At 53.0% G+C, this 16,383-nt stretch overlaps 1 protein-coding gene across 1 annotated transcript in view; it reads left to right on the forward strand.

Moving 5' to 3' along the window:
- The window catches only part of KCNN3 (potassium calcium-activated channel subfamily N member 3), an 81,629-nt gene that overhangs the window by 43,220 nt on the left and 22,026 nt on the right, over positions 1 to 16,383 (forward strand). The window contains exon 4 of the mRNA XM_074938970.1: positions 11,246 to 11,387. Coding sequence (XP_074795071.1) covers positions 11,246 to 11,387 — 142 coding nt within the window. The remainder of the gene's footprint in view (positions 1 to 11,245; positions 11,388 to 16,383) is intronic.

The following is a 16,383-nucleotide window of genomic DNA, read 5'->3' on the forward strand; positions in this document are numbered from 1 at the left end:
TCCCGGCTGCCTGCTCAAACCACCCCGGAGCTGCTTCTCTACCCTCTCCTCCCCCTCCCTTGGACCTTTGGGTCTCTCCCTCCCTTCTCTTTTCTCTAGACTTGTCTCTCTCTGCTTTGGGAAGCACCTGCTCACTGCCCAGCCTTCACCCTTGCAAGCTGGTCATTGCTCAGAGGAGCAGCACAGCCTGTTTGGGCAGCGGAGAGCCCCCTCCGTAGCATTCGCATCTCTCTCGGTGGCTCAGTTCTGGTCCCATACATGGAGGCTGTCTCTCAAAATCCTCTCCTAACTCCCAGAGACACAGCCGGGGATGTAGCACCAGGACCAGCCCAGACCTGACGTAAGGAACCAGACTAAGCTCCCGGTGTGTAAGTACTCAAGGATATTCCCCACAGCAGGTCACCACCTGGCAAAGAGCCCTCCACTCCCTGTCCTGCTGTGCAGCCCAGGGTAGGCAGACCGGTCCTCGTGTATCCCTCCCTAGCTCGCACTGCGAGGTCTAATCAATGCTTGCTGGTGAAGCCTTAGATGTAAGACCCCACTGCTGGGCAAAGTACTGTCCCAGCTGGCTGCTCACCACAGGCCAGTCCGCCACCAGAACCTAGTCATTCGTGCACTAGGGGTACCGCCGTTCCAAAGGGCTGGTGCAGACAATGGCAGGTCCTTCCTGTCAGCGGTGCCACAGCTGCTGTTCACCTCTTTGCAGTGCAGGCAGCTGGGGTCTCCCCGGTGGGAACTGGGCAGGAACGTGAGTGCTGCTCTCTCCTGGAGCCCCGCGGGAAGAGCGCTGGCAGCGCCACTTCGTTAGCTCAAAGCACCTGCCAAAGCTACTCAGTTCTCCAGCTTGCTGAGGGAGAGACAGGCAACACCTTCCAGCTGCACCTCTTCCGTGCCTCTTCCCTGGCTGGGCAGATTCCATCTTCCGCACGTTGTGCTTGGTAGCTCGGAGGATATTACAGCCAAGAATGAAGCGAGCCATATCCAGCTCTGGCCTCCTCACTTCCAGCCAGTGTCAGTGTGGAGTCGGCAGATCAACACCTCGTGCTTTGCACTGCCATGCACAGACGATGCTGTCCTGCCCTACACAGACCCGCTTTGAGTTAGCCGCTGCTACTGCTATGCAAGGAAAGGATGGAGTTTCTTAGGGCAGATGGGCCTGCCCAGATTAACTTCACTGGCTGTACCCTGGGTCGCTGTCATCCCAGGGGGCGGGTGCACTGGGAAAGGGGAGCCTCAGTCTGGATTCCTGGAACCTGTTACAAACCAAACCCCTCTTAGAGTTGTGCTCATGCATATCGCTGGTAGAGCAGGAGCAGCTATGCCCGGAAATGGCTGTAAAACACCAGGAAACCATGTTCTGCCTTTAACCTGATCTGTACAGACAGCACACCAGGGTTTTCTCTGCCAGTGGGGGCCAGATATGAGCACAAACCTAGAGGAGTCATGGAGGACCCAATCCTTGGCCCTGGTGAAATCCCCTGTGTGCTGCTAGGGCCTAGCCTAGGGCCTGAGAACGCAGCTTGATCTTCGATGTCTTGTTGGAGTTAGCACTGAACAAAATGCTATCACATCACATCCTTGGAGTCTGAACCGAGCCACTATCAACAGAAGAATGTGCTCCAAAGCCATGCCAAGTAATCCAGGCCGTCTGCTTTGCAGCACTGAATCAGCTCCCTGCGGGTTTGCTGTCACCAGAGATGCAAACCAAAAGCCCCAATAACCAACTGCCTCATGCCAGGTTTCTGTTTTGGAGGGTCACCAGCCCCCAGGCTCAGCTGGGTTTGACAGGAGCAATCTGCTGGGGGATTTTGAGCTTCAGACCGAAAGGAGTTATTGGCAAGTCAGAGGGGTGAAAATAGGGGGCTAATATTGATATTAGAGCTTTGTTTAGAGACCCCAATCAAGGAATGTCCCTCCACTCCTGTTCTGGGCACTGTCCTACAGACTTTGTGCTCTAGGTCGTTAAAACTTTCTTGCAACCTGGACTTGTGCTTTTGCTCCCCAGGCAATGATGATTGTATTACGGTCGTGCCCATATTGTGCTAGGGTCTGTACGAACCATAGTGAGAGACGGACCCTAATTTAGAGTGTACAGCATGAACAGCCATGGCTCAGAGTCTGAGATCTTTAAGGCCAAAGGGGGTTGTTGTGATCTCCTGCAATTTCACCCTGTAATCATAGAATCATAGGACTGGAAGGGACCTCAAGAGGTCGTCTAGTCTAGTCCCCTGCACTCATGGCAGGACTCAGTATTATCTAGACCATTCCTGACAGGTATTTGTCTAAGCTTCTCCTAATTCCTGCATCCAGGCCATAACTTCTGAATGAGCTACAGCAGATCTTTTAGCAAGACAGCCAAACCTGACTGAAAGATTTCAAGTGACAGAGAATCCACCAGGTTCCTAAGAAAGGTGTTCCAATGGGTAATTTCCCTCCCTGTTAAAAACTCTCCCCTTAGTTCTAGTTTGAATTTGTCTAGCTTCAGCCACAGGATCACATTCTGCCTTGCTAGATTAAAGAGCAATAATTTACTAGCCTGTTTTTTCACCCCATGTAGGTACTTTCAGACTATGGTCAAATCAACACTTAATCTTCTTTTGGTTATACTAAACAGATTGAGCTCCCTAAGTCTCTCACTATAAGGCAGTTTTTTCCAGGCCTGGAATTATTCTTGTAGCTCTTTATAAACCCCTTCCGATTTTTCAACATGCTTTTGGAAGTGTGGACACCAGAACTGCCCCCAAGATTGCAGGAATGGTCTCACCGATGCCCTGGACACGGTCCTGTTCCAGTTCAGTATTTGTTTCCACGTTGCTATCACAGTGACACGCTCAGCCAGCAATGCACTGCAAGCTCGGGTTCAGTTGGTTATCTGCCCTACGACTTTCCAGGACACAGTCCTCCAGCTCGGCAGTGCACCAGCATCCCGAGGTGTACGTTGTTCACATAAGCCTGGCTTACCAAGTGATCCAGGTCGCTCTGTGGCACTGCCCCATCCTGATGGCTTGTGCGTGCTCCCTACGCGGAAAGGAAGGATTGTTCTCTCTGTTTACAGACGGCGGCACAGAGGGATTATGTGATTTGCCCCAGATCTTGCAGGAACTGAACCCACAGCTCCTGACGCATAGGCTCGTGCCTGAAGCAGCCCATCCTGCCATGGAGATGGTGAAATCAGCTGTACCTGGGCATACCTGTGCTAGGGACTGCAGGGACCTTCGCTGGCCCTTTGAAGGACGGGCTCTGACCCTCTTCTCTCCCTCTCAAGTGCCTTTCCCCCCCTGCTGCCTGACCCCGCTGGCACTGCTACCTGTGCATGGGATCGCAGCGCCACTCAGGTTTGGCCTGGCCCCTCAGCTGCGTGGCCCCTGTGCTTCCACTGTCCCAGCCTGAGTAGGGGAATCTTCAGGATCTCTCCTGGGACCTCGGGCAGGAGCTTATGGGAGACGGAGCCACCGAGAGCAAGAGACCTTTCACTCTGCTTTCCAGGTGCCTGGACTAGGCGCCCAGTCACTACAGAGCACGATGACGGCCTGGTCTAGGTTGCTGGGGCCCGTTAAAGGGGAACTTGGATTGCTTTAAGTCCTATGGAAGAGTGCTGGTGCCACACCCGCTGACTGGCCGAGCTTTTCTATGCTGCGGTGATGGGTATGGTTATCTGACGGTGCTATGACAGTGTGGTTTATGGGTTCTGCATTTGGGGGATTTAAATGGGCTGGCAAGGTTCCTGGGCCCTCCTGACTGAGTTTCTGTCCCTTGTGTGATTGGGCTGGAAAATGAAATGTAAATAAATAAACATTAATACTAAAAAATAGCCACTGTACAAGTTAGCGAGCGCCCTACTACAGATCACAGCCATGGTAATGATCCATACCATGACAGCACTATCCTTGGCCAAGCAGCAACCACGAACGAATGAACCCTTATGCCCCCCCAGCTGGCCAAGGTCTGCGAGACACAGGGATTGTCCCACTGAGACCGGAATGCAGCCCTCTCTAGGGTGGCCCACAGAATCCATCAAGAAGCAGCAATGCTACATGACAGTTTAAGACAAAAAATACAGAATAACTTCTTATCCAACTGAAAAGGCAGGTGTCAAAATGCAGTTAATGGGGATGGAATTGGGCCAGGACACAAGCTGGCAGAGCAAGCAGCCCCCACCGCCCTCCCTAACCCCCTGCACACATGGCTGGGCAGAGGGAGTTAGAACACAGAATAGTGACCTGACCTTTTCTAGCGCTGCCCAGGCATAATGGCCAGGAGAGCCAGTGGCTTCGTTAGTACAGGGAGTGTCTGCCAGTGCAGAGCTCCACACAGAGAGAGCATGAGTGTGGGGGGGTGGGGAACCGGATCCTCGTGTGCCTCGTGCTGGGGTGGCTGCAGTTTGCTATACAGCAGGAGGTTGTGCCGGCAGACTTGCTCCTTTCTTTTAGGACTAAACACGGGAGTCCAAGCTCTGTGACTCATCCGTTCCTTGGCCTCTGCTGATTGGGGTGGTTTTGGAGCTGTGGGCACCTGTGACCTGGGGACCCCAACATTCATGGCACATGGGATGCTGTGTCCCTTGGTCGCTTTCCCCCAGCTCCATTCATCCTCCCTTTCCCCTCTGCATTTCACAGCCCTTTGCTCTCTGTTCTCTGCCTGGCTGCTGCTTCCCTTTTGTTCCCTGCTCGCTTCCTCTGCTGAGTCCTAACCCCCAGCATTGTCAGGGGTGGGTTGTGGTTTTTCAAAAGGCTTTGCGTTGCTTAGCAACCCATCAGTATGCTTTATACACCGCGCCTGCTCAGTGAGGTTGCTGGCTCCCGTACTAAGAGGGCCACATGTTTTGCCCCCATCAGAACAGTTATCCCTGGTGTGCAGAGCCTAGATGTTAGCACAGTGACCCCTCCCACTTTTTTACATTCCAGAAAGTTCACACCCATTAAAAGCTGCTTGGAGCCAGGTAGCCTGCAGCATAGCTCACCCCGCTACAGCTTGTTCCACCCCATTTCCTGGGGGGGGGGAGGGGTGGTTCTGGGGCTACAGGACTACCATGGGCCCCATACCCCAACCCATTCTGGCTTGTGGAAAAAGGCATCAGCACAGCTCCAGGGTCAGTTCCCAGTGACCAGCCACAGCTGGGTAGTCGCCACACGCCGCTCAACAGAGCGTGAAGTGTGCCCTGTGAGCATGGCTGGGTGCTCTCCAGGTGGGCATTGCATTACCTTCATTCACCCACCTGCGACAGACCCAGCTGAGTTTTTTGGCTCCCTTGTCACCCTTGTCTCTGAGCTCAGCCTCCCCACGCCAACTCTGCTCTGTCACCACTGCCAGCCTCAACACTCCTGCGTTTGCCCACTTCTCCCTCCTGGTCACTCCCCTCCCCTCCCCTCCCATGACACCTACACAAACCGGTGAACTGGCTGTCACTCGCTCGCTGTGGGCATTGCCTAGGAGGAGTAACATGCCTCCTTGCACTCAGATACTCCACTTCCAAACTGGGCTGCGAGGGCAGACGCGTGGGGGAGGCTGAGCTTCGAACACACGGAAAGAACACACGGTCCCAGAGGCTTGGTAGGGAATGGCCCTTCACTGGTGGAAAGCAATGTCAAGGGAAGCCGAGAGAAAGGCAAGCAGCCTGGGCAAGTTTGCTCCCAGCAGCAGCAGCATCATTTGGCTTTGCTCATTCAGGGGAAGGCGGGTGGTGGAAATGAATGCTCTGGTCAGAGCAACTGCATCAGCCTTTGGTGTGAGCGTGGTCCTGCAGCCGGCTCTCGCAGCTTTCACATGGCAGGGTGCGTGCCAGCTGTCCGGCTGGACAAGCATCATCTGCTCAAAAGTGCTTTTTGGGAAAAAAGAAAAAAACTTCGGTACGTTGGCCTGTCCCTAACCCTTTTCCTTCTGAACCCCACCGAATTGTTCTCATCAGCCAGGCTCCTTGGTTCACGTCCTGCTTGTGGCAGGCAGAGAACAGCTCCAAGCCCTTTATCAGAGGCACACAGCTGCCTGATGGAGGGGAGGTACTTTTTCAGGAGGAGGAAGATCCTGCTGACTGGTTAGCAGAGAAGGACGTAACCCACCAAGTGAAAATCTGCCTGCGAGAGGGTGTGAGCACGTACAGCAGACGATGGTTTCGATGCATAGTGGAGAGCAAGGCTGGAGTAGCATTCTTGGTATTGGCAATTGCCTCAAACAGAGCTGGGATTCATGAGTCCACCTCCATCCCTCGCTGCAGTAACATCTTGCTATCCATGGCTACGTATGGAGTTGACCAGACGCACTGCTCTGTGCTGGAGTGTGATACGGAGCAGCCAAGCTGCACAGGTATTGAGGAGAACTGCAATTGTCTTCACTCAGTGTGGCACTCTGCTTGCTTCCTCCAGCCGAGGACTCCTCGAGTACTCTGCTTACTGACTATTCCCTCTCGCTCAGGTTAAGGGGTTTCCGGGCTTACGGCTCTGCTGTTGGCCATGCTGAGTCTAGAGGGTAGGACTGTGTGCTGGCGGATTTCTTTCCCGGGGTAAAAGATCCTAACACCATCTTCTGTTTATATAGCATCTTTTATCCAGAAAGATGGCAGAGCATTTTACAGATCGACTGGCCTTAGCTGGAAGTGACTTGGGGAAAGAGCACCGCCTACTGAACTGACAACACTCCTTCTTGCAGCCCCTGGGCTTACCTTGGAGTCTCCTATGCGACAGCTGCACACTTGGCTTTTGTGATACTGCAAGATGAGTGCACAGCTGGCACAGCTGCACACTGGTCCCATGTAACTGGTTGTGCAGAGAAAGGGAGGTGAATAGATGGCACTGGGATCTCCTCACAGGGTATGGTTCAACGGTGACTTCTGTCTGCCCTTCTGCAAATGCAGCCCGGGAAGGCTGGGTCTTTCTGCGGCCCCTGAGTCCGTGCAGCGTTCCTGGACTGCCTCGTCGTTGGCAGACACTGTTTTTTTCTAAAAGCTGTGCGCTAGCTTGAAGAGGAATGAAGTGTGGGAAGTCCTATGGCCTGTGTTACATGGGAGGTCAGACTACATGATCAGTGGTCCCTTCTGGCTTTGGAATCTATGCATCTGAGACATACTATGGCAAGAGAGAAGCTTGTTTTGATTCGAGCCGGGGCCTCTGGGACCTGCCTTTCTGACTTCCTATAACCTCTAGCTAGACACTGGCGCCCTAGACGTTTGTTTAAGAGCAAGTATCCCATCTCCTTCTGGTTCCCAGAGAGTGCTGCTGTGCACTGGGGGGGAGCCTGTCTGGTTTTTCTAGTCTAGCATCCCCAGGTGGGTCACAACTGGCACAGTTGTCTTCACATTGTGGTGGGAGACTGTCTTTAACTTTGATGAAAAAGTTATGAAGCTGTTTTCAGCAACTCCCCTCAGCACAGGAGGCTTCCCACATCCTTTGGTTTCCCAGTCAGCCACACTGCAGCATGTGACTTTCCAGATAGCTGGCTGGCCCAGTGGGAGTCAGCATTCTCAGAAGTGCTTTTCAGAACAGCTCCTATGGGACTGGAGAGAGGGACACTGAGCTGCAGGCAAGCTCAGGAAATGAGGCTTTATCAAATGAAGCCACCAGCATCATCTGAGAACATTGCCTCATCTCTCCCAGCAATTGGGAATATGGAGGTCTTCCCACCTCCTTCTCCCAGGGACCCTGCACCTTGGTGATCTTTCCTCAAGGGAAGAGGGCTGAATACAGCTCCCCTCTGCTACAGCCTGTCAGTACCACTCTGCATCAGCCAGAGCCACCCAGATGATGCAAGGCGCTCCCTCCTCTGAGGGTGGAGCATGCGGCCTTCACAATACTCTGGAGACTTGCACTCAGAGCCCTGCATTGGGCTGCCTCAGTAGCACTGGGCAAGCCAATGACTTGTGGTCTCTTTCACCCCGGAACAGCTTTGTTACTGCAACTCGGAGTCTGTAACCAAGAGGGGAAGTCTGGTCTTCTCCAAAGCAGGCATTTTTTGCCTCTGATCCTCTACTTTAGGAGTAGGGGACTGCACTGACTCTAGCACCGTTATATACACCAGAAGCCTCTCATCCATATAGAAAACAAATAGCCCTGTTCCTAATTTGCACTTCAATAGCGTTCTCCAGCTCTGACCCAGAGCACTGCGGGGAAACATTAATCCCTGTGGGGGGCCAAATATCATTATCCCCTTTTGTGGGAACTGAGGCCCAGTGTCTTCCCCAAGTGGCAGAGCCGGCAAAAGAAACCAGGAGTTGGGACCCCCAGTCTCCTGCTCTAATCACTAGATCACACTCTCCACCAAGAGCTGGGAACAGCAGCCAGGAGTCCGGTCTCCCAGTCCCCTGCTCTAACTACTAGACCTCTCTCTATGCTAATACTAGGGTGGGGAATGTGATATTAAACAGATTCTTGTCAACATTTTTTTATGCTTGCATATTTCATTAGACTCTCCAGATAAGGAGACTTGGGGAAATAAAAATAATAATAAAATAGTCCAGAGAGTTCTGAGTTGAGAAACTTGGACAAATTGATTTGGAGGAAATTGCCAAAAACTCCATCTGTTTTCCCTTAATGATTTCACAAGGAAGCTGAGAGAAACCCGCCCCGGAGAAGCAAACAGGCCTTGGCAGATCCAGCCACAGCACCCCATCAAGCATCTGATCCCCTCTTCTCCAAAGGGGCCTGGAAATAAACATCTTGAGCACAGCAAGCAGATGGAGAAGTCAAAAGAAACTATGGAGTCACAGCTGGGTCTTGAAGACAACAGGAGCTGTGGTTCTCATCACGTCTGGAAAGCAGGCTATTTGGAACTGCATCACAAAGCTGGGTGCCTCTGAGAGGCTCCGTATACACCAGGTTGCTGCTGCTTGTTGGAAGTGGCTTCCAGTCTCGACTACCATTGCACCTGTGCAGAAAGCAATCACGGTAACAGCACGTTGGGCTATGCCCTCTGCCGCCCGCAGACCAATGCCAGTCTCCTCTTTAAAACACTCCACCCTGGAGTGCTTACATCCCAGCCACCTGCCCTCTGTTGGAGAGGTCTAGATTGGATTCCTCCACTAGGAGTTCGTCCGCACTGCTCAGACTGGCTGGAAGAGGGCAGTGGTTCGAACACTCTTCTGGGGCAGAGCAGCGAGAGGCTGGGGGTGCCATCTGGCATGACCGTGCAAAGCCCCACGAGGTCAGCAGACTAGGCCGCTCCTCACTAGTCGGAGCTTCTGGTTTTTTGAGCAGTTGGAACATAGGCCTGGAAGGGAGCACCTGGGTCACGGAGTCCAGCTCCCTGCTGTTGCAGGCAACCCCTTATAGAATGTTGTTTATAAACTTGTCAAGCTCTATCTTAAACCTAGCTAGGTTGTTCGAAAGGATAAGGTGTCCTGGATCTGCAGCCAGGGAAAGAGAACAGCAGTAACCAGACCAGAGTCCTTTGCTGTGTACGCTGATGCATTACTGCTGCTGGATCACACCATCCAAGCCAGGCCAGCGGTTCCAGTTCATCTCCCCCAGGTTACAGGCTCAGTTACTGCCGAGGAGATGGTCTGGCCTGGCCTGGCCTGGCCTGAACTGAGCCTGAGAATCTGGCAGAGGCCTGTGACAAGCTGGCCTGCAGAGATTGGGGGCCAGAGGAGCAGGTCTCACTGCTGTACAGGAACAGGAAGAGAAGCAGCTGAGGCTCTGGGGGCCAGCCAGAGAGTTTGTTGACCTTGTCAGGGATAGGAAACTGACCAGAATTCGGTGTTTTGTCCAAAGGATGGAACGTGGCAATGGAAACATTACAAAGTTTCCCTGGAGTTACTAGCTGAGGCTAGGAGTGCCACTGAATCCTCACATGCTTCGAGTAAAGCGCAGTCACAAGTCTTTGCAGGATTGGGCATAAGTTTTCCTGCAGTGGAACCTGACCCCCTTACCTGGGGGGCAGCCAGGGAAAGAGCCAGGAGGATGTGGGAGCAGAGCAGGGGGCATTGGTTAATGTGACACTGGGTCTCTAGTCTCCCTAACCTCAGTCAGTGGCCGGGTGTGCATGTGTGTAGGTGCAGGAACAGAAGTCAGGAAAAATACATTAATATTGGGTTGATACTAATGTCATTTGCTCGCTCTGGGTTGTTTTACAAGCCTCTCGCCTGGTGACCGAGCTGCTAACCAGAGAAGCTCAGAATGATGTATAACGCCCCAGGAAGGGGTTGAAATTGCCAGCACGCTCTGTTAGTTTGTGCTTGTTGTTTGCAGGGGGCATGTGCGTGCTAAATCCATAATCCAGGGCCAGTTTCACATGAACGCTGGAGGCAAGCTGCCGTTGCTGTCAGACACCCATAATGCAGACAGTCTCCGTGCCAGCTTGAGCCCAAGTAGGGAAAGTTATCAAAGGTGTAAACTGGCACAGGTGCATTTCAGTTCTGTCAGGAGGGGGAGGAATTTGTTCTCATGAGGTCTGCATCACTCGCAGGGAGGTGGCGATAATGAGTTTGCAGGAGACAACATTGTGCTGTGAGTTCAAATGTAAATGAAAAGTTCATGAGGAACCTTGACAGGTTGAGCAACTGGTGGGAACAGAGCAGCAGTAGCAGCTCTCAGCCTGCCTCTTTCCTCTCCGTTCAGTCACGTCCGTTTCCCCATCAGACAGACATCCCTGCCCAGCAGCCTGGCCCCAGTGCAGATGGAGCTGGAGGGTATTTCACTAAAACGTGACTGCAACACTGACTGAAAGCAAAATCTTTCCGCTGAGTCTTTGCTCTGTGTGTGCACACATGGGGGGTTTCTTATGAGGAAATTGTGAAATTGCTGCAGCTGGGGCACATTCTGTTGCATTATTAATATTTATTCCCTATTTTGCAGTATGGTCTCATGCTGGGTGAGTCCAGAGGCTTTCAGGCCAAGGTTAATTACATCTGGAGAGGGGTGGGCGCCTATCTGATTCCATAATCTTGCTGCAAGTAATCTTTTAAGCCCAGCTGCTATGGCAGTGCATGGTTCTAAGATGTGGTCCTGAAGCCATACAGAGGCAGGGTTGCAGACATCCAGCATGGGAAGATTGTAACCTGAGGCCACTGAAAATGCCCTTTTGACCAGTCAATTTTGCAGGGATGGGTTGTGCAGGAAGAAGACAGTGCTTGCTTGGTGTCTTCTGCAGCTGCCTGCTGACACTGGGGACTAGAAAGTGGATAGACAAGGCCCTATTTCCATAAGCACCATTATCTGACCTGGCAGAGACCCCCCGGGTGGGGGGAGGGGGAGAGTTCTGTGAGATGACTGGTGTCCTGTTCTCTCCTGCTACACTGAGGTGTACATCTCCTTGGCAGGTACCACGATCAGCAGGATGTGACCAGCAACTTCCTGGGTGCCATGTGGCTCATCTCCATCACGTTCCTCTCCATTGGCTACGGTGACATGGTGCCTCACACATACTGTGGGAAAGGCGTCTGTCTCCTCACCGGCATCATGGTAAGGCTGTTTTCTCAGGGAAGCGGCCCAGGGGAGAAAGTACACAATCCAGAGCAAAGCTTCAGGGAGCTGGGGCCAGCAGATTGCCCCTCACACCCACCCACTGGGTCCTTCCTATACTGAGCCATGGAGATCCTGCCTCCATTTCCTTCCCGTTTTTAGAACACACTCCTTGAGGCTCTTTAGTCAAGGACTGGATAGGGCTCCATTAGGACTCCACTGATGCCCCTTCCAGGATCTAACCCAGAGTTACAGTTTGGGAAGCAAGACAAGACAGGTTTTGTTTGGGGGATTTTACAGAGCCCCCTTCCTTCCCCACTGGCTGGGAGCTTCTCAGCTAGTTTGACCATGAGCAAGACTTCACAGCTTTTGCTCCTGCTGCTCTACTGCTGAAAGCTGGCAAGACTGTGAGCAATCAGGATGCTGAGAGCTGGGGAGGTCAAACCCTCATCAATAGTAAGTAAAACTCACAGCGTTAATCTGAACTGCTGCATGCACTGGGACAATGGGGCGAACGAGAGGTCTCCCGGGCCAGCCAGCACTCAGTGGTGGAACTCACTCCGGTCTCTGGATCACTGCGTTGGGCTTCCATGGATCTGACATGTCCTTTGTCTGAGGAATGAATGACACTTGGACAGGATCTAACAGGTGTTTTCCAGATCTTGACACACAACTATGGAGTGTGTGTGTGTGTTACAGGATACCTGAAAAGCCCGCAAAGTACACAATTGCCAAAGTACCATGGGCCCAGTTCTGTAGCCAGCGGATGCACGGAGCTATGCTGGGTGGGAAAGCTGCAGTGTGTATAGTGTCTCAGCAATACTGGGCTCCAGCAATGGTTGCCAACCCTCAGTGTGGCAGCGAGACCTGCCCACTAAGCAGGCAGGCTCTAAAACAGCAGATAATGCCAAGCAACACAGGATGAGCTGTGGATAAATAATGGGCACAGGTGAGTCTTTAGAACAAGTACAGGGGCAGGGGCACAGATCCAGCTGCCACTGAGGAAAGGCTGCTGAACAGTACTGTGTGACACAAGTTTTCTGGATCTCAGCAGAGCAACTCCACAGAGACCCTGGTCTGTGCAACAGAAACATCCCTTGCTCAGTGCCCAGCAGTGGGGTTTGGCAGCTGTCCCAGACAGGCCAACCTCTCAGCCACTGTTTTTTACAAGCGTCTGCCTTTCTCTCCCCGCACTGAGCTGCAGAGCATCTGACTGACTATCCCCGGACTGTCTCACTGACTGACTGACTATCAAACCCCCCCAGCTTCTGTGGCCAAGCTCAAGAGAAGATGTGGAAAGCGAGTCTCTTCCTCAGTGTGCAGAGTTGCCTCCTTGCAATGCTACGTGTTACTGGCAGAATGAAGCGGGGGGAGAATGTTTTTATTAGCAGAATGAAATCTCACTTGGTACAACAAACTATTCCAGCCACCTCACTCCTCAGCAGCCTGCGATGGGCCTTGAAGAGGGTGACTCTCGCTGTGTATTATATACTAGGATCCTTGCTTTGGCATGAAATAACGCTCCCTGTTTTCCTTAATCAAGCTAAACTAACCAGCCATGGCTACCCGCTGTTTTACAGCCGGTGTCAGAGTCCCACAGCCATTTATGTCACTAGCCAAGGCCTGTTCCTCTTTCATGTACACTTGGATGCTGGGAACTCTGCTCCTTAGCCCCTGTTCAGGCCAACAGCTCCATAGGGTTACCCAGGCAGGCGCTAGTCCTCATGGACACCTTGTGCATGAAGGAATCTCTTGCTGAGTCATTTCTCTCCCCTCCCTCCCCAGCCACACCCTTCCTATGCAGGCTCCCGGGGAAGATTACAGTAATTAGTTAAAGGCAGCCTCCCCATTTGGTTACCATGGAGGCCACGACTAGGCCTGCATGTGCGGGTGCTGTGATTAGGTTTAATAACAGGCATCTTGCAGAGTTCCCAGTAACCGTGTGGTGATTAGCCACCAAGCAGGGGTCAGAGCACTGTGGCTCCTGCCTACCAGGGAGTTTCACCCACCACAGCAAACACTTGGAGCGCCTCTGCATTTCAGGAGGAGACGCCATGGCAGATGCCTCACGGCGTCGCACCGCTCGCCTGTCTGGCTAGGCATTTGGAAAGTACCCAGCAGCGCGGTGTCCAGCCAGTGGCCTCTGGAGGCCCTGTTGGCTCTAGGCTGCAGTACCAGAACGAGCAGGAGTGAGAACTGGGGCTGATTTCCCCCAGTGCAATGACATTGCCTGCAGAGGAGCGTCTCTCAATCTCGCTCTGAGAGAAGCAAAGCAGACTCTGAGCTTCCAGGCCAACAGAGGATGGGTGGATTCAGTACAGGAAGCTGGGGTGACCCACCCCTGTCACAGGTAGGGCTATCTCCAGGACAAGCCAACATCTGGAGCAGGCTGGTGCTTGGTTCCTAGAGCTGTTTGTCAGAACAGAGATGGTGAACATCCCTAGTGGACTTGTGGGGATTAGATTCCATCCTAAAACCGCTCTGTGCCAGCTGGTTTCAGTCACACTGGAGCTACTCCAGCTGTTGTAAGGAATCCTTTGGAGCGACAAGAAGCCAGCTGTGAAGTCTCCACACCCCCTCATTCCGTTTGTCATTTTCACCTCTTCATTAATATTTCATTTTGTTTGTGTTCCGTTAACTAAGCTAATGGGGTCAGTTCTCCCAGGGCTGAGAGAGAGGTACCGGGTCCCTCTCCAAAATCCTGTTATGTTCCAGCTTCTAGAGTTCTCCAGCTGGAGATGTCTCATGGAAGCCAGCCTGAAGGAGAAGCTGAGAGGCACTCAAAGCTGGAGGTGTGCAAACTTGACTCACTAGAGAGATGGATGGGTCGTTATCGAATGAAGATGCACAAAATTGTCTGTGTGGGAGGTCCTGGTGCTGTGCTGCACTGTTGGGCCATGATGCAGCATGATCTTGACTGAGCACTATTGCATATTGACACACTGTCACCAGGCAAATGCCACAACATCCACCAAGAGAGCACTAGAACTGTTGTGTGGGTCTCCGCTCCTCCATTCAATAGACAGCGCCAGGTCCGCAGCTGGTGTAAATTGGCACTGCTCAGGATCTGGCCCAGTCTTCCCTCCCCAATCATTGGGTGCTGGGGATGAGGGGGTGTCTTCTCTCTACTCCTCTTTTCTATCGTCAGGAGAGATCCCAGCAACCACTGTGGGGTGCACCGAAATCTGGGTAAAAATCTACCTGTGCTGAGCAGCTGCATGAGGCCTATGCACCGATTAAGCCCTGCTTATACCTTGGGGGTTTAAGTGGTCCACAGCCCTGGATGCAGGCCCACAGGAGGTGCACAAAGGCCAGAACAGCAGTTGGGAACTCCAGAGAGACAGGCTTATACTGTGTCTACACTGCAGCGACTCCAGTGCTGTGGCTGTAGTGTAGACACTCATGCTGTTGACAAAGGGGGTTTTCCTGTTGCTGTATTTAATGCAACTCTCAATGAGGCCGTATCTCAGTCAATGGAAGAATCCTTCTGGCGAGCTCGCAGCAGCTCCACCGGTGCTCAGGTTGGCTGAACGGCTGCTCTCAGGGGTGTGGGTTTCTCACGGAGGTAGGGCGACCGACATTTCAGTGATAGACCAGGCCTCAGCTTGCTCCCCTAACACATTTCCGAGCACACACAGCATCAGGTATTTCCAAGCCCAGTTCTGTGTCATTCCAAGGGTTCCTCTTGCATCATCCCTCTGCTCCTCTTCACTGTGCCGCCTGGACTTGCCTGCCTCCCTTGCAAGACCCTCTCCTCTAGGGGCTGCACCTAGCTACTGAGTGGGACTAAGGGTAGGCACAGTGGGATCTAGTGCATCAGGCTGGAGCAATGCTGTGGGACTCACTCGCTGGCTAGCATGTCCCAGGGGTCTGTGCCAAACTACTGAGGCATGAATTTGCTCCACTGACTTACCAGTTCACAGATTTTCCAAGTTCTGTGAGAGCAACTGGTTCCCCCTCCTTCTCCAGCCCCTAGAATCCCAGGCTTGCAGGACTCTCAAGAAGGGTAATTTTCAACATGCCAGAAACTACCCCTCAGTGTCTGGGTTTTAGTCCTGCCTCCATGGTTAGCTCCTGCTGCTGTTGTGCTGTGCCGCACGCACAGACCCTTTGAATGAAGCTCCCCGGGGGAGCGCTCGCTAGCCTGGGAAAGTACTTGATCTGGCTGCTGCCACGGTAATGCCAGCCAAACGGGAGGAGTGTGAGTGACACTTCCCAGCAAACAGCCAGAAAACGAGTCTGTTAGCGTCTGCCACAACCCATGGCGCTTCCTGCCACAGCTGATAGATCAGCCCCTCTGCTCAGCCAGCCGCAGTGGAGGAGAGCAAGCAGCATCTTCTGGCGTGTGAGTTCCTGCAGCTGGGAGGACACGAGATAATCGCATCGCTCCCCAGCTGAACAGAAGCAACAAGGGTCAGGCTTAGCTGTGAGTGTGGCTAAGCATACAGGGAGCCAGGCGTCAGGGAAGCTGCCTGCTCAGAGCTGCCCTGATGATGGAGTTAAGCTGGCTGCCTCCACCATCATCTCAAAAAGGAGAGTTTGTCACAGGCACCCAATGGCCTAGTTTGATCTTAGCATGCTTTGGCCCAGAACAGCGGGGACCTGAGTGCCCCTGCTTTCCTGGGACCCAGAGGATTGTATAGCGCCCTCCAGCGTGGTTAAATATGCTGTGAAATACACAGGGGACCCATCTATGCTGCCTATCACAGTCAAGCCTGCTGTTTTTTGAGCCCCAGGGGTTCATGAACCACAAGGAGCCCTCCAGTGCAGCCCCTGCCATTACAATCCATGGACCACCTGTCAGCAGAGCCCATGGATCACAAAACGCCAGCTGTGCCTCAGAACCTGCTTCTACCAGCTCGGGCTGCTGGGGTGCTGGAAACAGCAGTGCAGCCATTACAGCTCAGGCTGGAGCACAGACTCTGAGGAACTGTCCCAGGCCTCACAACCTGAGCTCCAGCCAAGGCCCGAACACCTGCACGGCTTTTCGTAGTGC

This window comes from Natator depressus, chromosome 24 (genome assembly GCF_965152275.1).
Source record: "Natator depressus isolate rNatDep1 chromosome 24, rNatDep2.hap1, whole genome shotgun sequence".
Taxonomy (NCBI): domain Eukaryota; kingdom Metazoa; phylum Chordata; order Testudines; family Cheloniidae; genus Natator; species Natator depressus.